This window comes from Embiotoca jacksoni, unplaced genomic scaffold (assembly GCF_022577435.1).
Source record: "Embiotoca jacksoni isolate LCO1_2020_lvr unplaced genomic scaffold, fEmbJac1.0.p SCAF_4, whole genome shotgun sequence".
Lineage (NCBI taxonomy): Eukaryota > Metazoa > Chordata > Actinopteri > Embiotocidae > Embiotoca > Embiotoca jacksoni.
The window spans coordinates 22,106,896-22,130,788 of record NW_027185392.1 but is presented as its reverse complement, the minus strand read 5'-3'; the positions used below and the strand labels follow the sequence as shown (position 1 = coordinate 22,130,788).

At 39.3% G+C, this 23,893-nt stretch overlaps 2 protein-coding genes across 2 annotated transcripts in view; one reads left to right on the top strand and one right to left on the bottom strand.

The window, feature by feature from the left end:
* Nucleotides 1-4,264: 4,264 nt before the first annotated feature.
* On the top strand, nt 4,265-17,540 carry mrpl45 (mitochondrial ribosomal protein L45). The gene is made up of 8 exons (XM_069167680.1): nt 4,265-4,366; nt 5,432-5,618; nt 8,547-8,664; nt 8,872-8,970; nt 12,221-12,269; nt 13,214-13,363; nt 14,481-14,654; nt 17,173-17,540. The coding sequence occupies exons 1-8, from the start codon at nt 4,304-4,306 to the stop codon at nt 17,269-17,271; spliced, it is 939 nt and encodes a 312-aa protein (XP_069023781.1). The 5' UTR covers nt 4,265-4,303; the 3' UTR covers nt 17,272-17,540.
* The window catches only part of gpr179 (G protein-coupled receptor 179), a 34,428-nt gene continuing 28,067 nt past the window's right edge, over nt 17,533-23,893 (bottom strand). Inside the window, exon 11 of the mRNA XM_069167679.1 lies at nt 17,533-23,693. Within this exon, the coding sequence (XP_069023780.1) occupies nt 20,406-23,693 (3,288 nt within the window). The 3' untranslated portion in view covers nt 17,533-20,405. The remainder of the gene's footprint in view (nt 23,694-23,893) is intronic.

The window sequence follows — 23,893 nt, the reverse complement described above, 5'->3', positions numbered from 1 at the left end:
AGTCTTGCTGTAAGGACTTTAATGTGTTAAGTGCCATGAAATAACTTGTGTTGTGATTTGGCGCTATATAAATAAAATTGAATTGAATTGATCAATCAAAGTCTGGTTATGATGCTTCATCATACCATCTGTCTTTGGGTTGTAAACAGAATTGTGTGTCATTTTGACACCTAACAATTTGCAGAGGCTCTGAATCCTCTGTGCCTCAAATTGGCTGCCTTGGTCGCTGTGTAGGACTTCAGGTATCCCAAGCACTAGTACATAGTCCTCAAATAGGCAGCGAGCCACTGAGTGAGCAGTCTGATTGGGCAGAGCATACAGGTTAAAAAACGGTGAAATAATCTTCCACCACCAATATATACCTTTTCCCCGTGTAGTCACAGGAAGCTCCAGAATATCTGTAGCCACCCGTATCCAGTAATGTACTTTTGAGGAGAACGAGTATCATCCAAGTAATTGTGTCAATATCCGTGTTGATTAAGACCTCTAACAGACATGAGCTGTGTGCACACAGCTACACACAGAGCCCTGCATCCCCCCGCACACAGACTGTAGCTCTGACACACATTCTGTTAGCCTGTTCAGTCTCCACCGCAATCAACTACAACTCGCAACTCTTCTGGTTAATTTCTGGCATTGGCTCGTTTCAATCAGGTTTGTATGAAATATCTTCAGCCGAGTTACTCAGAGAACTTTAAACTTTGAACTTTGAACTACTGAACGAGTTGCAAGTTACAGCTCGTCACTCTGCTTCTGCCAGGTTTTTTTTTTTCCTTTTTTTCCACCGGCTTGCTCCTTCCTCCTTAAGATATCTTCACTCAGCTGACCGCTTTCAGTGAGAATATAGTATAAGGCTGAATGCATATTTCCATGTGGACTGTGTCTGCATAAATCACCCAGCTTCCCACCATCAGTTTATTTAATAAAACAATAAAACCAGGCTAACGATCTACACCCCCAAGTATATTATTATTTCAATTTGATTTTTTAGATGATTCGCCTGACATTTTTTCTGGCTATAGCTCAACAATAACAATAAATGTATAAACTTTTATAGAAACAAAAACTTGTTCTGTAAATAGCTCTCTTCCCCTTGTGATCTAAAACTTTGCCCTGAAACTCAATTCTGCGACTGTTCATTGAAATAGTTTTCTAATAAATAATAATAATAAATTTCTGATCAATCCATATAAATCTCAGACTTTAATGAACAACTTCCGGTTACTTCCCACCCACTTCCGGTCGAAGCACCACCCACTTCCGTGTTAAGCCCCATTCGAGCATGGATACAGATAATTTAGTTGGTTTATCAGATACAGACAGATAATGTTGTACTCGCTTGTCCCTAGTGAGGACCCCCTAAGGTGTCTGTGAGGTGCTCTCACTGCACCCTGCTCCAACCAAACCAACACTGCTAATTTCCGGATTCTTGTGTTGTAACAACTGCAGCTCAGAGACACTGTGGCAGAGAGAATAGGCAGGCTGCTGTTACATGAGAAAAAGCCTGGTCCTCCGAGTCAACAGATGTAGGTTGGTGGGACAAGGCATCTGCATTTTTATGGTATGAGCCATCCTTGTGAATAATGGTCCTGTTGAACGGGAACAACTCCAAAATCCACTGGCTCCTCCCTACTGTAAGATCATTGTCAATGGCCATTGTCTTGAGCCCCACCAGCAGGGTTTGATCTGTGATGATGGCAAATACTTTACGCACAGCCCACACCATGGCCCACAGCTGTCAAAAGTGGACCCGTCTAGGCACCTCCCACTTTCACTCCTTCGGCCGGCTGGCACAACTGCGATCAATTCTAGTAATCACCGCTTGCCAGTATTTCAACCACGGTCCTACACTTCACCTTTGTCAGTCCATTCCGTCAGCTCACCTGGTACCACACTGCAGTTACTAGCAGTAAGTTTGACTTTCTTCGCTTCTTTCTTCGTCCAGTTCTGACCCCTTGCTTACTTCTGCCTGCTGCAGTTTACCTGCCAGCGAGCCAACCATTTTACCTGAACTGTTTCCTCACCGAAACACTCACCTGATGTCCAGCATCTCCCTGTTGAATCCTCACCTGTAAGTCCATGGAGAACACCAGTCAATACTCACTTCTGACGTCCTGTGTTGATCCACGGAGACCACACAATTGAAACTGCCTGAAGTCCTGCGTCGGTCCTCAGAGACCACCAGCCGACTCACCTCCTGCTGCTCAGCGTATGCCTGCCTGGCTCCAGTCTGCCACCCTGCTGCTGCTCTGGTGTCAGAGCACTAAGACGCTTCACCGGCCAGCACGGAATCAACCCTGCCGGTGAACCCCTGAACTCTCCAGACACACACACTCACCTGCCACCTGGAAATTCCCTGGTCTCCTCCAGCCCTCTGGACTTGCTCAAACACATTCACACGCAAACAAACACTCTCAGACTCCTCGGACTGAGCCAGCCTGCGCTCCACACTCAAACACACTCACACACTGGCCCTGGCCTCTCCAGAGCACATCAAACATCTCATACAGTCCACACTGCATATTGTTACATTACATCTTAACCTCGCCTCTGTCTGCTCCTGGGTCCTCCACACACGCACACATAACATTAACTTTGACTTCTGTAAACTCATGCAATGAATAGTCACCAATAGGTTCACACATTTCCTAAAGCAGGGGTCTTCAATGTTTTTCAGGTCAAGGACCCCCAAACTGATCCCCCCATTGAAGACCTCTGTCCTTGAGAGTAAGGCTTTTCTATTTCCATATCAAAGTGGATTCCATAAGGGCTGGCATAATATGGACTACTACACTTAGGTAGGTTAGGTAGTTACTTTATTAATCCCCGAGGGGAATTTGTTTTTGCTACAGCAGCATACAGGAAGCAATAAGATAATAATAGAATAATAGAAAGCAATAAAATAGCAGTAAAATAGCAGTAAAAATATAAAATGCACAGTATATACACTACAGTATATATATCTACATATATTATATACAAACAACCAAGAAACACAGACAACAGTGTTATTGTTGTGTGATGGATTTGGCCAGAGGTGAGTTATTGTACAGTCTAATTGCGGTCGGCAGGAATGATCTCCTGTATCTGTCCTTGTGACAGCGGAGCTGGAGGAGTCTTTTGGAGAAAGTGCTCCGCTGTCCCTGCAGCAGGTGGTGGAGAAGGTGGTCAGGATTATCCAATATGGATAATAGTTTGTTCAGCGTCCTCCTCTCCACCACCTTTTCCAGGCAGGAAAGCTAAGATCAAATGGGAAATTGCTGTCTTATTTATTGCATAAAATCACACCCCTCTCTCTTAAATTGTATGGACAACCTCTTGAGGAAGTGAAGGCTATTGGATTTCTTGGGTTCTGAATGAATAAAATTACAAACAAATGCTAAAAGATAATCAGCAAACTCCATTGTTTGGCAGGACATGTGCGGGGAGCAAGCAGATATTCTGACCAAACAAAGTCCTAGAATTAAGCAATTAAGCAAGTCATTATGTTTAGATTCCAGTTCAGCATTATTGTTATTACACTCATTCACATCTCATAGCAGGCAGGATTCAATCGGTGAAATATACAAAACACTATTCCGGCTTAAAAATATGGGTATTTTTCTACAATTTATGTGGGTGCCGGCACACAGAGAAATAAAGGGAAACGAAAGAGCACATAAATTAGCAAAACAAGCTTCGGAATGTCAGCACATCACAGACATTTTATTCAGCAAAGCAGAAGTTAAATCTATAATCAAAACAAACATTGTTAAGGAATGGCAGGATAGTTGGGACTCAGGAGACACAGGAAGACACCTTTATGCTATTCAGAGAGAAGTTGGCATAGGGAGGACATCCAGAAGAACCACCAAGGAAGAAAACATATTAACCAGACTGAGGGTTGGACACACAAGGCTGAACAAAACAATGCAATTAATAAGTAAAAACCCAACAGGACTATGTGAGTACTGCAAAATACAAGAATCTGTAGAACAAATCGTTTGTCATTGCCAGAAATTCACACTCAAGCGAGACAGGTTAAAAAGGAAGCTAGAAGTTGAGGAACTTAAACTAAAAGATGCATCAACCTTTGGGGCAGGACATGTATTACAATACTTGAAAGAAACAGGATTGAGTAAACGAATTTAGTTCACCAAATTGATAAAACCTTTTTATTCTTTCTTTTTTTTTGTAAGGGGATAGGATACGCTAGCCCACACTCCAATACAGTAGGTGGCGGTAATGCGCCTTTCGCTGGATGCCAGCTGCCATAAAACCTAAACGAAGAAGAAGAACGATCTTCCTGACAAATGGTTGCAAGATGGCGCTGCCCATGAGGAGGACGCTTATAGCCCTTCATAAAGCGACGAGTAGAAATATAAAGGTATTGTGACGTTCAATAATACGTTAGTGTGTTAAACACTTACAAAGCCGTTCTTATGTTAAGATTGGTATGAACGCACATAACTGCAGGACATTTAACATCCATACCGATAAATCAAATCAAATCTTTTTTTTTTTTTTTTTTTTTTTTTAAGTAGATGGAAATATGCATGTTGATCAATCGAAATGATGGAATATGATTTAAATTAAGGCTATTTGTACTTCACTTGATTTTCTCCAATATGGCAATATACTGCACCTTTTACCCTGACTAAATTATTATCTACCCAAATTACCCCACTATATTATTATCTAACTCCTTTATTAAATGTTTTCTATATAGATTAAGACTTTACATTCAAATAGATATGGTGAGTTTACAAAATATGGCACTGTCTTCTAGATGACATTGCCATAAGAGATTTTAAAATGGTTAAAACTAGCTCCACCTCAACCAACTACAGTAGAAAAAGGCTGGCATTAATTCATCTGTGGCATTAATTCATCTGTACAATAATGATATAGTACAGCATTCACAGGGATAATGTTTTGAACTAAAGAACATTTTTGTTGACATCCAGCAACTGCAAGATTTGCTTTTATGTTTGTAATTTGAGACAACTGAAAATGCAAATTTGATTAGTTAGAACTTTATAGCAAATTGGCTCAATCAGACAAAAACAGTGAACATCTTAAAACAAGAATATATTAGACTTTGCCTCCCCCTAGAAGACCAATTCTACAATATAGATAATTACATTATGGAGACCCCAGTGAAAGTTAGTGAAACTCTGGGCAGTTTCAGTTTCTCCCTTTGCCTAGCTGCTATTCCAGCTTTGTATATGTTGTATATAAAAGGGGGCAAAAATATTAGAAACACTTTTCAGTGTAATTAACACCACCACTAACTTAATATTAAACATAAAGCCAAATGACTTCCTTTCTGACAGTGTCACCAAACTGTGTCATCTTTGTAAGAGTAGAATTCGTGGCCACTGAGTGTAGACTGATAAATTAATTCTGAAAACACCTCTTGTGCTTAAAACACTTATTTGACCTCCCCCAGAATGCTGAGGATGTTCGACACCCTCTACCACTTTTACTGCCAGTCCGAACCAAGAAGCGGTACTTTATCCCTCCAGCAGCGGGAATAAAGGGGAAGAGAGAAGAGAACACAGAGGCCAAGGCCCGAGCAGCAGGCCTCATCTTCAGACAGCAGTACTTCGAAAGGCCCATAAACATCGCCTGCACTGGTAAAATAGTCCTTAAACTGTGGTGACATACATATATGTTGTTATTGGGGTCTGTAATACGCCCAGTTTCAATTACAGAATTGAAACTGTAATTTACAGAAACTATGTCAAAGACACATTATGAAACAGTTTGCTGATATATTTTTGGTGATGGTCGGTAAGTTTCTCATTTCTACAAGTTTGGTAGTAGCCAGGGCTGGATATTAGCAATGACATGGTTAATGAGAAAAGGTGCACATTCAAAAATCAATCTCAGGATAATAAGAATCCATACTTGATCATGCATATGAAGGTTGTGATTAATTGGAAAACAGATTTTTGTTTGCAGCCTGAGTGCCTAAAGTTAACTACAACTAAAATTAAAAGATTTGATTTTGAGCTAATAACATTTTGTTGGATTCTGAGATTGATAGACTACACTTTTCACTAATGAATGTACATAATCTGTAGCTACAGCCTGAAAATAGCATCAGCAGAAGATAGGTAAACTTGATGAAATGTATATCATGTATATGAGATAACATTGGAAGCCCTCTTTTACTTTTGCCCACCATTTTTTCATTGCATGCTTGCTTCAAACACAGGGGTGTGTGTACAACCCCGTTTTCTAAAAAATTGGGACACTGTGTAAAATATATTTTACATAAAACATAAAAATTTCTCTGTTTCAACACTTAATATGTTATCTTTGGTCTATTTGCATATTTGCAATATGGGTTTATGAGATTTGCAAATCATTGCATTTAGTTTTCATTTACATTTTACACAACGTCCCAACTTTTTCGGAAACGTGGTTGTATATTGCTACTGATGCATAGAGTTGATCCTAATATTTCACCCAAGCCTTTGTGTGGCGTTATTGTAGGTCAATCGGTCAGCAATTGCGGATTAAAACTGTTACCAATTAACCACAACATTAAAACTATTGACAGATTAAGGGAGCAACATTGATTATCTCATTACAATGGCACCTGTCAAGAGGTGCAACGTATTTGGGAGCAAGTGAACAGTCTTTCTTGAAGCTGATATGTTGGAGGAAGGGAAAATGTGCAAGCATAAAGATCTGAACAACTCTGACAAGGGACAAATTGTGGTGGTGAAGGGTATTCCCGGTATGCAGCGGTTAGTATGTACAATTTGCCAAAAAACCTTAATGCTGGGTATGATGGAAAGGTATCACAGCTCCCAGTGTATCACTGCTTGCTGTATATGGTGGTGCTTAGCCACGAAGCGGTAAGAGTACCCCTCTGGACCCCTATCCACCACAGAAAACGCTATATTAAGCCTGTGAACCTCAAAACTGGACCATGGAGCAATGACATGAGCTGGCCTGGTCTGATGAATCACGTTAACATTATGTGGACAAAAGGGTGAGTTCAATTCAATTCAATTTTATTTATATAGCGCCAAGTCACAACACGGGTTATTTCATGGCACTTAACACATTAAAGTCCTTACAGCAAGACTTTACAATATTATACAGAGAAACCCAACAATTCAACAATTCCCACATAAGCTAGGAGGGGAAAAAACTCCTCTTTAAGGGAGAAAAACCTCCAACAGAGGGAAGGAAATACTCCCTCTTAACAGGAAGAAACCTCCGACAGAACCAGGCTCAGGGGTGGGCGGCCATCTGCCTCGACCGGTTGGGGTGAGAGGAGAGCAGAGAGAGAAAAGGACAGCATAGGGATAGAAGAGAAGAACTGTTGGTGGAGACGACAAGCGCAGAGCAGAGACATGCAGTTCCATGACGGGACATCTGCAAAAGAAAGAACAGAAACTACGCGAGCGACGGAACTGAATGGAGAGACAACAGATAATAAGCAAAAACTATGGGAGGTAAAAAGATGGTGAGGTATGAGTCAGTTAAAGAGTAGGAGGAAAGAAAAGAAGCTCAGCATGTAACGAGGTCCCCCAGCAGCCTCGGCCTATAACAGCATAACTAAGGGTTGGTTCAGGTCTACCCGAGCCAGCCCTAACTATAGGCTTTATCAAAAAGGAAAGTTTTGAGCCTAATCTTAAACCTAGAGAGGGTTTCTGCCCCTCCAACACAAACTGGGAGCTGGTTCCACAGGAGAGGAGCCTGAAAACTGAAGGCTCTGCCTCCCATTCTACTTCTGTAAACTCTAGGAACCACAAGCAGACCAGCGTACTGAGAGAAAAGTGCTCTGCTAGGATTATATGGTTTTATAAGATCTCTAAGATATAATGGAGCCTGGTCATGTAGAGCTTTGTAAGTCGTCAAGAGAATTTTAAATTCTATTCTTGATGCATTGTTTACTTTGGGAACAGATGACGGCAGGATGCGCTACGGGAAGGTGGCATGCCGGTGCAGGCAGTGTGATGCTCTGTCCAATGTTCTACTGGGAAACCTTGTGTCTTGGTATTCATATATGTATGTTGCTTTCACACGTAACACCTGCCTAAACATTGGTGCAGACTACGTACAGCACATGACATGACAATGGTATAGCCTCATTCAGCAGGATAATGTGTCTTGGTACATTGAAAAAGATTGTTAAGGAGTGGTTTGAGGAAAATAACAAAGACATAGACTTTTTATAGGACCTTTCTTAAGAACAAATACCAAAAAAATTAAGAAGATATTGAGGCCCAAAGAGTTTAAGGTGTTGACCTTCAAATTCCCCATATCTCAGTTTGATTGAGCATCTGTGGGATTTACTAGAAAAACTAGTCCAATCCATCGTGGCCCCACCTCGCAACTTGTAGGACCTTATAGACTACCAACGTCTAAAATCACAGAAAGCTTTCGGAGGCCATGTAGACTCTATTCCTCAATAGGTCAGAGTAGACTTTGCGGCAGGAGGTTGGTTTAAATGTTAATGCAGGTATTTAAAAAAAAAAAAAAAATTGCCTGGTTAGAGGGTACACACAACACTGATCCGCCCTTTCTGCTGTCTTTAACAGCGGGAATCTTCGACCCCTACATCCCCCCAGAGGGCGACGCTCGTCTTTCCACTCTATCTAAAGAAGGCCTAAAACAACGAACTGAACAGATACGACAGAGTGCCGCCTCACAGCTAGCGTAAGATTGTTTTTGCTATCTTTTCATACCGTTTCTGTACTTATGCTTTTTTTGACAAATGTATCCGGAAGAACTGAGTTTGTTGTCAATGCATCTTTTAGAAAGGGGGACACCTTTTTCTTACTTTCTTGTTACTGTTGCTTCATTGAATTCGATCCCAAAAATCTGAAGATGATAAACTAAATGTATGTTTTGATGTTCTTTCAGGATTCGTAAAATCAAAGAGTATGACTCTCATTTTACGACGAAGGATTTTGCAGAGCAAGCTCAAGAAATCTTTATTGAGTCTCACAACGCCCTGACACAGTAAGAAAATGAACTCCTGCCTTACCACACAGTCAGCTGACCGCTCATCTCAGCCTCACAGTTAAAGATGTGAGATATTTGTTATAGAACCGAGAAAACAGACCCACACTGCCTTTACCTGTGCTGATAAAACTATCTCAGTAATTATTCTATAAAAACATTATAAAGATGATGGACTGTTGAGTGATTTATGATAAATGTATCTGTTTTCTTTGGGTCAGCTCTCTGCACTATCACTCTATTAGACTGCAGCAACAGGGTTACACAGCTGACACATGTAGGGCCAAAACAAACACAGAAAACATTCATAATATTGGAAAAGTAAAAATGTGTGGCCATATGGAGTCAGACATCAGCACATATGTGGTCACAAAACATCAGTAACTTGGAAATGGGTCACATTTCTGAAGCTGGAAATAGCAGAGTGGTACAGTGCATCCGGAAAGTATTCACAGCGCTTCACTTTTTCCATATTTTGTTATGTTACAGCCTTATTCCAAAATGGATTAAATTAATTTTTTTCCTCAAAATTCTACACACAATATCCCATAATGACAAAGTGAAAATAGTTTGTTTAAATTTTTTGCAAATCTATTAAAAATAAAGAACGAAAATATAACACGTACATAAGTATTCACAGCCTTTGCTCAATACTTTGTTGAAGCACCTTTGGCAGAAATTACAGCCTCAAGTCTTTTTGAGTATGATGCTATAAGCTTGGCACACCTATTCTTGGGCAGTTTCTCCCATTCTTCTTTGCAGGACCTCTCAAGCTCCATCAGGTTGGATGGGGAGCGTCGGTGCACAGACATTTTCAGATCTCTCCAGAGATGTTCAATCGGGTTCACGTCTGGGCTCTGCCTGGGCCTCTCAAAGACATTCACAGAGTTGTCCCGAAGCCATTCCTTTGTTATCTTGGCTGTGTGCTTCGGGTCGTTGTCCTGTTGGAAGATGAACCTTCGCCCCAGTCTGAGGTCCAGAGCGCTCTGGAGAAGGTTTTCATCAAGGATGTCTCTGTACATCGCTGCATTCATCTTTCCCTTCATCCTGACTAGTCTCCCAGTTCTTGCCGCTGAAAAACATCCCCACAGCATGATGCTGCCACCACCATGCTTCACCATAGAGATGGTATTGGCCAGGTGATGAGCGGTGCCTGGTTTCCTCCAAACATGACGCTTGGCATTCAGGCCAAAGAGTTCAATCTTTGTTTCATCAGACCAGAGAATTTAGTTTCTCATGGTCTGACAGTCCTTCAGGTGCCTTTTGGTAAACTCCAGGTGGGCTGTCATATGCCTTTTACTGAGGAGTGGCTTCCGTCTGGCCACTCTACCATACAGGCCTGCTTGGTGGAGTTCTGCAGAGATGGTTATCCTTCTGGAAGGTTCTCTCTTCACAGAGCAACGTTGGAGCTCTGTCAAGAGTGACCATCTGGTTCTTGGTCACCTCCCTGACTAAGGCCCTTCTCACCCGATCGCTCAGTTTGGCCGGGCGGCCAACTCTAGGAAGAGTCCTGGTAGTTCCAAACTTCTTCCATTGACGGATGATGGAGGCCACTGTGCTCATTGGGACCTTCAATGCTGCAGAAATTTTTCTGTACCCTTCCCCAGATCTGTGCCTCGATACAATCCTGTCTCGGAGGTCTACAGACAATTCTTTGGACTTCATGGCTTGGTTTGTGCTCTGACATGCACTGTCAACTGTGGCACCTTATATAGACAGGTGTGTGTCTTTCCAAATCATGTCCAATCAACTGAATTTACCACAGGTGGACTCCAATCAAGTTGTAGAAACATCTCAAGGATGATCAGTGGAAACAGGATGCACATGAGCTCAATTTTGAGTGTAATGGCAAAGGCTGTGAATACTTATGTACGTGATTTTTTTTCGTTTTTGATTTTTAATAGATTTGCAAAAATGTAAAAAAAAATGTTTATTTCATGTTGTCATTATGGGTTATTGTGTGTAGAATTTTGAGGGAAAAAAATGAATTTAATCCATTTTGGAATAAGGCTGTAATATAACAAAATGTGTAAATACTTGAATACTGTGAATACTTTCCGAATGCACTGTATGTGATGCAAAATATGCAGGTGACCTGTGCCCACAAAGACAGGAAATACAGGTGATGGTTCTGATCCACCAAGTAAACACAAAGCCAAAGTCTTCACTCCCAAATCTCTACAACTAAATCACAAACAAGCATGTTGTGATGACATTGGTTCAAACCCCAGGAGCTGTTGCTCTGTCTGCCTTTTCGGTCAGTTTCTGTGATAGAAATCAGTCTCATTGTCACTTGTCTTTATAAGTCATATTTTTTTTCTAATTTAAACCATTTCTATCAATATGTGACACATAAAAGCATTACATTACATACAGCTTTCAGTACCACTGCATAATAGCCATATGAACTGAACATGTTGATCTGTGTGATTATTTAAAAGTATTGTTGCTGCTGCCTCTGAGGCGAAATGTTGAACCTTGTTGTTTGCAGACAGAATCAAGTTATTTATATAAAAAATAAACGAGGATTTAGAATCAAAAAAGCTTTTATTTGATTTATTTTGGATTTCAGTCTGAAACTAAAAAATACTTTATGAACTTAATTGAAACCCTCCCTATGTAGTTTCTTTCTAAACAAAAATAAGTTCTGTTTACGTTCAGTGTTACTTACCAAAACACTGCTTTTATCCTTGTCAAATGGATTTAAGATAAAAAAAAAAAAAAAAACCTAGGCTTTGTTTGACGTATTTTTTCACTTAATTACTTTATTTTCAGAAAAGATCTCTCAATTTACAACACTGTCTACATTTACTCTGATCAAACTGATTTGATTTTCTTAATTTAATACAGTTAAAAAATGTTTAGAACCAGAATTATTCATTTAAGTAAGAAACAATGACAAATCCAACTATTTAAACTTTAAAAAAAAAAAGGTTCTGATGCGTGTTATCAAGTCTTGGTAAAATGTTTAGGGTAAAGTGAAAATTCATAATTTTGTGAATATATTTTGCAGAGATAATTCAAAGATAGATAACATTTAGTATGACCTTAATTTTGACAAAATTAGCTTTGAACTTAAACTCTAAATTAAACCTTAACTTTGACAAAATGTCACATGGCAGTAAAGGGTAAATGACTGCATTTATATAGCGCTTTATAATTTGCTTTGACAAAACTTTGAACACAATCATCCCTTACAATCTTTGTTAGGTTTAGAGGGGAATACTAACATCTGCTGTTTGTTTTGCAGGTTCAACAAAGACAAACTTCACTCCTTGGTAACAGAAAGGTGTTATCCTGTAAGTTCCTCTTCAACAAATGCTGCTTAAGTTGTTTACTAATTCAGTTTTGTCAAATCCTCAGTCCACTGTCAAAAACTGTCAGCGTGGAGTGCTGCTTGGGTGTGTGAATTGTTGTCCCTCTGGTGCTCTTCAGTTTGGGGATCAAACCGTTTTTAGTTGAAAACTTGAAAAAAATCAGAGGCACTCAAGAGGGTGATAAATTAAAAATCCTTTAATCATTCATGGATATTCAATCATAGTAAAAACTCATGCCAACGCATTTCAGCCTCTAAGGCCTTCATCAGGGCAGGTACAAATAAGCTCTTTGGGCTGTGGTCATACGTATGTATGGACCAATGAACTGTCACCCAGTACATGGGAGAAGGTAAAGACATATGATAGGAAACATAATGTCCGGACTATAAACCAAATGCAGATATTAATACAAAATCGTAAAATCTCGTAATAGTTTAACATACGTTTAAACATTAAGTGGCAGGTAACATTTAAACTGACCCCGTTAGGGTTCGAAAAACAATACACAAAGGCACAGTTACAAAAATGGAGACAAATCAAGTTCTCCATTCAAACTGGGTTATTGCATGGCTTTTAATGTGTAGATCCAAAATGATTGTCTTTGTAAGAGCCTTTTTAGCCTGTCACCGTCCCTCACTGACTTTTCTATATTCTATACCAGATATCCTCAATGAATTACAGTTTCCATGGTCAGGCTCTTTGTAATGTAAAACCATTGGGTATTGTGGGTTGCCATTTCTGATAGCATGTTCAGCCAGTCTGGCTTTCAATTTGTGTTTTGTTCTTCCAATGTAGAAACAGTCACATGGACACTGAAGTCTGTAAACAACATAAGATGTACTGCAGTTTATAAATGACTTTATATTTACTTTATTCCTCAGTCCACTGTTTTTACTCCTTCCACTGCTCCTCTGTCCTGTGTTCAGGAGATGACAAGGGGCAACCGCTACAAAACAATCTGCTGGAGGTTTGTTGAGTCCCTGGAGCTGCCCAGAGTGGTCCACGCCCGCTGCCCCGACATGGTCACCAAAGGCAATCTGTATGGCCAGGTGACGGTTCGGATGCACTCCAAGCAGGTGCGACTAAACTAAAGTCCAAACATCTTATGAGTATGAACTGTTTGTGTTCACAGATTTTTCTTGAAGAATGTGGGTTACTTTTCCCTGTTTTTAAACAAAACTTGTATTAGATTAAGAAATATTGACAATATGTTATTCCTAATGCACTGGATTTATTGAACCTTTACATCTCTTTGTCAAAAGTAAAAAAAAAAATCAGTTGCAAGATGTTGCTAAACAAAGAATCCTTCGTACGGGTTAGTTGCCCTCAAAAGATCAAATATGATTGTCAGCGGCCCCACGTGTCCTCTCATTAGAAAACTAAATTTGGAGAACCATTTTCAGTTTTTGTGCTACATTTATCTGAAAGAAACTGAATAAACTTGAAGTCTGTTCTAAATTTAGGTTCTTTTAACCAGTGTCGCTGCATTTAATTTGTTCATATCATCGCTTTAGTGTAGTACCACTGTAAGTTTAACTCTGCTGTTGATCAGTCTTGTTCTGTTTTAGCTTATTCTTTTATTTTGCTCTTTAAAAAAAAGAAAGAAGATTTTTTTATATTGCCTTGTGTTTCTTTTGTTTATCGTCTCAATGCTTGAATGTCTAATTTAGGGCACCTTGTAGTGCCTTGTTGAAATACGGTATACAAATAAACTTTTCTCACTTCACCTGTAATTAAAACTTAAACAAGGGAGTTTAGGTTTATTCTAGAACATTTTTAGCCATGACTGTATTCATGGCACTACTTTATAGTATTGGATATTGTTGGTCAGCTATTGACTGGCATTGCCATTAATTCTTCACTTTCAATTTCAGCTCTTTTTGTTTACGTTGTACATATTTTTATTCTCTGTGTTATTTGTGGAAATTATTGTGTTTGCTTTTGTTTGCCTCAAATTGCCCCTTGAGGGAAAAACGCTTTTCAGTTGACCTGAATTAAGGAAAATCACATCCCAGTAGCCAATTTGTACAGTTGCTGTATTAACAAACTAGGACAGTTGTCTATGTTTCACAGTTTATTGCGGACGGATTACAAAGAAAACTGAAGAGCAGTTTTCATGCAGTTTTAAAGCTGAAGTTAGAACCATATTTTGATGACTGAATGGGACCATTTTTATATATCCTTACCCTGCAGACTCTGGCCATCTATGACCGCTTTGGGAGGCTGATGCTGGGAAGTGAGGAGCAGCCGAAAGATGTCTTGGAGTACCTGGTCATAGAACGGCACCTCATCAACCCGTATGGCCGATGGAGGTTACACGGCAAGATAGTCCCATCCTGGGCTCCTGCCAAGGACCCAGTTATTAAGGTGACCCTCTACTTTGCACTGCATTTGTGTGTTAGTAAGAAAAAAGGCAGAGGTCCAAGGCTCCCTGTCAAAAGGGAACACTTTAAGTACCATAGACAAGGAAATAAAAAATGTTTTTATAACTTTATTACCAACTAACTCTTCTTAACAGGGAAAAACACCATGGCGCACAGCAATATGCAGCCCATAAGCAATTTGTAGTAATCTTGCACTTACAAAATTACACTGCTGAATTGCACGCTGGGTACACTAGCTAGCTAACCAGGTAGCATAACACTCTGTTAACATGTGGAAGAGGCTCCTTTGCTCTAGTACATATAAGAACAGAAAATAGAGATATAAAATGATGAAAGAGAGACCAGAGATGAATCAGAAAAACTTATGTCTAAGAAAGGAGCTGTGTCTGCTGTTTTGGAACAGAGAGTGTATGTGACGACTGTCATTCGATTCAAAGCCATAAATTAGTAACACCAGTGACGCAGTGAGGCCAAAGGGTTGGACATGGCCTCAAAAGGCATTCTTTTAAAGGGAATTAAATATGGCAGGACAAGCAAGTGGAGTGACTTTACAAATGCAATAACCTTTTACCTGTATAAAAGACACGGTCTCCTTTATGCCACAAGCGTGAGTATACTCTTAACCGAGTGCTTCTGTTAGGTGCAAAGCACACACACTGTGCTAATTGAAAGGCTGGACAGAAACGTGTTGCAATGTTTTTGCATTTTGCAGAATAGTAAGTCTTTATTCAAGTGTGCAATATATACATGATGGCATTAAAACTATATTATGTTCTGTGTATTCCTGATATTACAATTAGCCACTGTAAAACTATATGAAGGCCCAGTCAGGCAAAAACAAACTGCTGTGAAACTGCCTGAATCTTAATAAATACCAGGACACAAATGTTTGGTCAGACCACGCAGCACTACTACACACTAGATTCAACTAGAGATAAAACTCTTTAAAACACCTGATCAGTGAGCTCTGGATGGAATGAGGCAACTTCTGCTGAGCTCAAATTTAATTTCTCCACAGCAACTATTTTATTTAACTAGCACATCTCCTTTATATTACAAATACTGTATTTTGGACATGAAGAAATGTGATATTGTGCTTTAGAACTTTGCGTAAAAAACTGATAACTGAAGTATGCGGATAATTTTTTAACCGACAGTATTACTGACAAGTGTAAAAATATTACTGATACTGATGCATTTCTGTCTGATTGTTTTTTGTCGGGCAGTAACAATATTTCAATATATATTTTAAGATTTTTTTTTTTTCCACTGAACAAAGAATCTTTTAGGGAAAGCTGCTTATATTTTATATACAAATAAAATATTTTGTATAAAAAATTTACAATTTAAACTGTAACTGCAACTTTACTGGAAACTATTTAAATGCAGGATTGGAGTAAAATGTAGTGTTACTTTCTGACATTTATTGGAATTCACCTACCTAAAGTTGGATTTGCTGCGAGTGGACTCAGAAAAAACATGTCAGTGAGATGTGTAAATGATAAACAAGGCACATTTGAATTCTAAGTACATGAGAGACTGTGTTAAGTGTCTTCATAAAGACTGGAATAGAGAATGACTTGCATCATATGCATCACAGCGAAAACATAGAACATAATAACCTTTAATCGCTGAGTCAGCTCCTGCTGTATGTCAGATATTATGACAGATGGAGCAGGAATGCTGCCTGGAAGTCTTTTCTTTTCTGATAGAATCCAACCATCACCATCAGAGCTCTGCAAAAACAGTTAGTCATGCTGTCAAAGAATTACAACGTTGGTGACAGAAGTCTACAGTATACACAATAATCCTCTAATCCTAGCTACTTTGTGATGATAAATAATTTATCAATAACAGTTTGTTGTCATCGAGAATGAAATATATCTTCAGAAGTATGTCCATGTGTTTCACGGCACATGTTGTCTTTATTTAAGGCTTGTTTTAAAGATATGATAAGACTTTATTAATCCCACAGTGGGGAAATTTTGTTGTCACAGCAGCATAGAAACACAGTTAGGAAAAAAAACCACAATAAAAACAAAATTACAAAATACGCATCCAATCAAAATAAGACATAAAAATATTTTCTTTTTGAAAAAGTATAAAAAATAAAGACCAATGAATACATATACATACACACGCACACACATAAACTATACACACAAAAATAAATAAATACACTTGGGGGTGAATTGAAATAAGTGATTTTATAGGGTAATTCTGAAGAGATATATATGTATTAAATGTGGAAAAGTATCTTAAATTATTTAACACAATAGGGAAAATGTATATATATATATTTTTTGTAGGAGCTGAAAGGTAAAACCTTCCGCTGTTTTCAATAATATAAAGTGATTGTCCTTGGAATAAAATCTCATTACATGGAATGTGAAATAGATGACACTTAAGATTTAATGTGTATATTATGTAACTATGTGCTGATTCCATTTTTAAACATTTGACTTACAAATAATGCTCATCTGCTCTTATCACTTTTCCAGACGGTCATCATTCCTGGTCCAGAACTGAAGCCAGGGCAAGAATTTGGCGTCCTCAACTATGAAGTTCCCAAACCAGAGGCAGTACAATGGTATAAATAGTCCACCAGGTGGCACTGCTCTTTTCACAAGATAACATCATGGTATTACTTGCAGTCATGGGCTGGTTATAGTTTGTCCACTCTGGCAGGAAACCAGTCCACCTTTTTAGGCTTTTTTTCTGTTAGACAAAGGGTTTTGGTTGTTGAGAAGCAGCAGGTATGTTTTTGGATGAACAAGCTGTTGTGCCCTTAAGATAATAAAGCTGCTTCTTTCTCTACAGACAGTCACACAACAGTCTAGAATAATAAAAACCTCTTTTCATGACTACAGTTCTGTTTCACACGACTTTTATGTTTTCTCATGAGACTGATTCATTAGGTACATACAAGAAATAAAATGTACACGTATACAGAAACTGAATGTTTGTTTTATTTCTGAGATGAATATACTGCATGTTGACCTCAGGAAATACAAAAATAGTGTTCCACCTGCTTCTTTTGCACCAGAACATGACAGTTCAAATGAAGGGATCGGTTACAACAAATATTTTGGTTTTTTTTGTCTTTTACGTAACAACAATTTACAGCACAATCATTCAAAAACACACAAACATGCTACAGTGCTTACAAAACTAGATCAATCCATTGACAAAAAAAACTTGAAGTCACTGAATGAAACAAACCTGTAGCTGTATTAGACTGAATGACACTGTAGCAGAAGAAAGGTTAATAATTATCATCACTTTGCTGGTTTTGCAGAATAATTGCTGGTGTGGACACATGACTTAGTTACATCAAAACGGAAAACCATTTAAATTGTAAATTCACAATTCCTTTTTCAACATAAAAACTCCAGTTCACTCAATCAGGAACTTATGAATAAGGCTCCAGATCTTCATTTTCACTCGTCAGATATTAAAAATGAAGGGTCCACTCTCAATGTAGAAAAATTATTAGCAAATAATAAAGACCTAGTCATAAAGTATCTTTGACTAATCCATAACTAGTCAAAGATTGAATTTGAAAAAAAATCTGTCAATATTTCTCTATGAAAATTACTGGTTTAATGCAGAAGCATGTCTTTCCTTTCACAGAGTAAGTCATATGGAAATGTTACTGTGGTGCCAATCATATTGCTTTTTTTGTGCAATTAGTATAAGTAATGTGTTCATAAAGAATCTTGACAAGAGTTTTTGTGGTGGACAAAAACTAGCAATTAATCAACCAAATCAATTAGTAGGGCAGTTGGAGCCCGATCAGAGTAGCTAGTGTTTTCAAAATATATATCCATATCCACATAATATATCCATCAATTGTATTGGTCTTTCCAATCACCAAGCATTTGTTGAACAGTTTTCAGGGTGTGTTTCTAATGTTAATCTCATTGCCCCATCGTAGTCAAACTAGTGTCCAATGCATTCCATCAACATAAAAAGCATTGGCATGATTTTATAAATGCTTAAATATAAAAGGATTATGCATGTTACATGCCAGTTTAAGGTATAATTCTTAGGGTATAAGTTTATGATAATTTATGCAATTTTTTTTATCAGTTTATACATCCAACTCTAATCTTAGAGTTTCTGTATTTGCATTTGCGGTACTGATTATGTGATGTATTCATCACAGTTTGTAAACAGTTTAGGGTTTTCATTATTTCTGCATTGATATGACCTAAAATATCAGCCCTGGAAATTGATAAAGAACCAAATTTAACAAATGAGACAAAAATATTATACTTAGTCTAACACTTATTGAGAAAAATTATACATTATTGCATATCTGTGAGGGTATGTGAACCCCTAGGATCAGCAGGTAATTTGAAGGTGGAATTAGAGTCTGGTGTATTCAATCAGATGGGATGACAATCAAGTGTGAGAGGGCACCTTGTTTTATTTAAAGGACAAGGATCTATCGAAGTCTGGTTGTTCCAACATGTTTGTAGAAGTGTATCATGGCACCAACTGAGGAGACCTCAGAAAGGAATCCAGTCAGACAGATTGTGCCCTACTGGAGGAAATGCAAAAGTGTTGCATGAAAGGATTGCAAGGAGAAGCCCACTGTTCTCCTTTAGGAACATTATTGCCAATCTACAATTCACCCAAGATCATGTGGACAAGTCGGAAGTCTACTGGAAAAAAGTTCTAAGGGCGGATGAGACCACAATAGAAGTTTTTGATTTAAATGATAAGCATCATGTTCGGAGAAAGGAAAGGGCTGCATTTTAGAGAGAGCCTTATCCCATCTGTGAAACATGGTGGTGGTAGTATCATTGTTTGGGCTTGTTTTGCTGTGTCTAGGCCAAAACAGCTTCCCTTTATTGATGAAATAAAGAATTCAAAATTATACCGGCAAATTCTACAGGAAACTACCAGGTTGTCAGTCACCGATCTGAATTTCAAGGAAAAGTGAGTCATGTAGCAAGACAATGACCCAAAGCACACAAGTTGTTATCCCACAGAAAGGCTATAAAAAAAAAATAAATAAATAAAATTAATATAATATATGAGTATAATTTATTTCATTTTAAGTGGATTTGTCCCATTTGTTAAATTGGGTTCCTCTTATCTACTTCTTGAACTTGTGTGAAAATCTGATGATGTTTCAGGTGATATTTATGAAGATTTATAGAAAATTCTAAGGGCTGAAAAACTTTCCAGCACCACTGTAAAAACATTAAGACATAAAATAGATTTAATTTAAGATGGGGGAGGGAAGAAGCAGGACAAAAAAGGACATTATCTAATTACATAAGATGTCCTTCAATCATTCAACAAATGTTTGTCTGTTTGTAGTTCATTTAATGCAAGACATTAAGTTCATATGTGCTTCAGAAAAAAATATATTTTTTTCAGGTTTGCTCAGTCTAAAGTGTCCAGTGTCATCAAAGTCCCAAATACTGGTTTCTGAGTCAGACAGGGACATGGTCCAACTGGATAGGCAAACTCGAAGTGACAAAGCCCTAAGTTTTGTCTTTCGGTAATTGTTACTATTTGTCCATTAGGAGGGGCTTTCAGCTTTGCCAGCTACAGGGAACCTGTTCTGGAGTTTAGCTTGCACTCCGTGTCTAGCTGGGAAGTTTAAAAACAGTTCTCCTTGACCATCAGCGGGGAACCATGTGAAAGATTTCATTGAGTTCACATACCTACTTGACTTAAGAGGAAGGGTCAAAAGTGAATGCTGGCTACAGCTTGGTCACAAGTCAGATGGGAATACAAAAGCCTCAGCAGCACACTCTGCATCATCCTCTTCATCTTCCTCTGGAATATTCTCAGGCTCCCATGTGAAGACATCTGAGGCATTGTCCGTGAATGAGCCAGATCTGCTCCTTACCATTTCCCAAGGACACAAAGCATCACGGCGACCCAGGGCTAAGTTTGCTTTAGACTCATCTGTCTGTTCTGTGCTCATGTCAGCTGGAGTTTCCTCTACACTAAGTATCCCCTGGTTCTCTGTAACTTCATCTTTGCCACTGTTGGGAATATCAAGTTTGTCTCCATCTCCTCCAGTGCTGTCTTGCTTTTTGACAAATCCCGGTTCTTCACCCTCCCATGGGCAAGCATCTGACATAGTGCCGTCTTGTTTTTTGAGAGTTTTTTGTTCTCCTGTCTCCCATGGACAAACATCTTCTCTAATGCTATCTTGTTCTTTTGCAAATTTAGTATCCTCTGTCTCCCATGGACAAACATCTGCCGGAGTGCTATCTTGTTTTTTGAAAATTGTAGGTTCTTCATTGTCCCATGGACAAACATCATCACTGATGCTAGCCTGCTTTTTTGTAACTTTCGCATCTTCTGTCTCCCATGGACAAACATTTTCCCGAACTTTTGGGGCTTCTGCTTCCCATGGACAAACATTTTCCCGTTCACTGTCTTGCTTTTTCAGAACTTTTGGGGCTTCTGCTTCCCATGGACAAACATTTTCCTGTTCACTGTCTTGCTTTTTCAGAACTTTTGGGGCTTCTGCTTCCCATGGACAAACATTTCTCTGATCACTGTCTTGCTTTTTCAGAACTTTTGGGGATTCTGTTTCCCATGGACAAACATTTTCCTGGAAATTGTCCTCTCTTTGTAGTTTCTGTGATGGTTTTGATACTTCAGTTTTGATTGCCCCTACATCCTCTATGTCCCATGGACAAACATTTTCCCGGGCTGTGTCTTGCCTTACATGGCTCTCTGATGTTCTTGGGGTCTCTGGCTTTCTTGATTCTGGTTCTCCAGTTTCCCATGGACAAACATTTGCTAGTGTTTCCAGTCCTTGTGACACCAATTTGGTAGCTACAGTTTTTTCAGGGAGATCAGTTTCCCAAGGGCATACATTGCCTCTTGTGCTGTCTGTCCCTTCATTTTGTAAAGAAGCAGCTTTCAAGGGCAAAGCATCTTTTTCTGAGACCTCTGGCTCAGTTGCCCAGGGACAGCTATCTACTTTAATTGTCATTTGTGAGGTTGAGTCTGTGACTGTTGGCTCTGGGGTCCCCTCTTCCCCTGGGCAAATAGCTTCCATGATTTTTGGAGGATCAGGAAAATCCCATGGAACACTTTCTGATGTTTTGGTCCCTTGTTTACCCCAATTAAGGATAGGTGATTTTTCATGCTCATTACTTAAAATCTCTTTTGATGCACCAGGATAGACAGCAGGCTTCATGACTTCTTGTCGAAGTGGAACTGTCAGTGTTCCCTTGTGGTTCAAAGGATTTAGATTTTCATATACAACTTCAGCCTTGTCCTGAACATCCCAAGGACAAACATTAGCATACTCATTATCTTGTTTTATTGAAGTCTGCGGAGATTCTGTATTCTCCCAAGGACATACGTTTGATACAAGTTTGAGAGATTGTTGATTCTGTGAATCTTTAGACTGGGTAGTTTGAGAAGTAACAGGAACCTCCTGCGATTCCCAGGGACACACTCCACCATGGCCACTTCCTTGTCTTCTCATATTTTGCTCTTGAGATTCCCTTGGACATGCACTAGATTGCTCAGATACATGTGAGTCCCAAGGGCAGACATTTGCTTTAATGCTCTGCTGCTTCTTTGGTCCCTCTATTTGCTGGAGAGTACCAGCTCCTTCCCATTGACACACATCTGCGTGAGAAACATTACGGGCTGGTTTAATTCGATAACTTCCTCTTCTGTGAGTTGAAGGAGTTCTGGAGCCGCTGCAAGTCTCCCAAGAACTTATACTACTACGTTTGCTGTTCTGCCTCGATAGAAAAAAATTTTCATAGGTGCTATCTTTTTGCATGTCATCCCCTTCCCAAGGTAAAATGGTAGATTTCACAATCATAAACCTTCGAGGACTTCTGTCGAAGGAATCCCCAGAAGAAAGTCTGACTGCATTCTGCTTCACAAGGCATGGTTTTCCATCTACTGTTGTCATACTTCTTTTCTGTAGAGACCTCTTTTCCATGCTTGGACGTCTACTAGATGTGGCTGACCTTGGTGTTGTTGAAGTGCTTTCTTGGCTTTTTTGTGAAACAGAATCCTCCCTATTTAGATTTCCATCCTTACTGGACTTGCTAGCTCCATCCACAGATCCTACAAATGATTTCACAGAGAGCCACTTATTGGTGGAGGTGCGGAAGGAGAATACACGCTGATCTTTCGTGACCTTTGGTCTTGGAGAGCCTGGTGCACTTGCAGACACAGGAGCCTGTGGTTTGGGGGACTCAATTTCACCTTGTGGTGCTTTGTCCACAGAAGGATTCTTTTCTAAAGATGGTACATGGTCCCAGGGACAGACAAGTGCCTGTGGGGACGATGGCCTTTCTTCACCATCCTCAGAGTTTGCATATGTAACATGCTTCTGGTTCCTGTCGCCTGATTGTTCTTGCTCCACCTCCCAAGGACAGACCTCAGCCTTGTCAAATGACTCTGACTGCAGAGCACTCCTGGTCTGGTCACTTATGGAAAGGCTCTGCCTTGACCGCACTGTACTAGCTCTGTTAACCTTGGGTATGTTCTCCATTGAATGGGTGGTAGTGGAGGTTAAGCTCCAAGATTTATGAAGCCTGGTGTGATCAGGATGCAGGAGATTGGTATCAATTGTCAGATTCTGGGCACTAACTGACTTACAAACCCCTGGTGGAATATCTAAGGAGTCTGTCTGAGATCGCTGGGATGATCTCTTCACAATATCGGCCTTTAACATTGAGTCACGCAAGGAAGAGTCTCTTTCCCTAACATAGTAATAATCACTTTGGGACTTGCGCATGGATGGTGATGGTGATGGTGATTTTATTGAACTTCTGTAACTGATACTGACAGTATCTGGGGTTCTCCCACTTCTACTGTGGAAGGATCCATCTCTCTCCTCGCGGCTGTACTGCCGGCTCATGGTTTCTGGGATCTCAGCGATGCGTTTAATAATGGATCTCCCCAGTGTGCATCGAGAACTTCGCTTCTTTGACAAATGAGGGTTGTTTGTGGTCATCTTCTTTGTCTTGTGGACTTCTAACTGGACATACAACTTCTTCAGTTCATCCTGGTGCATATGAAAATGGGGGTAATTGATGATGTGATTGAGGAGAGGAAAGACAAGGAGAGTTACAAGTCAGAGGAAAGATAACAGATGTTTTCATGTAAGAATAACACAGTTTAGGATAAAAAAATAAAATAAAAAAAAATAAAAAAGGAGAAAGGGTGGAGAAAGGTCATAAAACATGATTTTGAGCATTTACTGGT

Excerpts from the sequence above, each read along its gene's own strand:
- mrpl45 (XM_069167680.1), top strand. The coding sequence starts at position 4,304 with ATGGCGCTGCCCATGAGGAGGACGCTTATAGCCCTTCATAAAGCGACG. Across the intron at positions 8,971-12,220 it reads TCTCACAACGCCCTGACACA|GTTCAACAAAGACAAACTTC; the intron begins GTAAGAAAATGA and ends TTTGTTTTGCAG. Across the intron at positions 13,364-14,480 it reads TTCGGATGCACTCCAAGCAG|ACTCTGGCCATCTATGACCG; the intron begins GTGCGACTAAAC and ends CTTACCCTGCAG.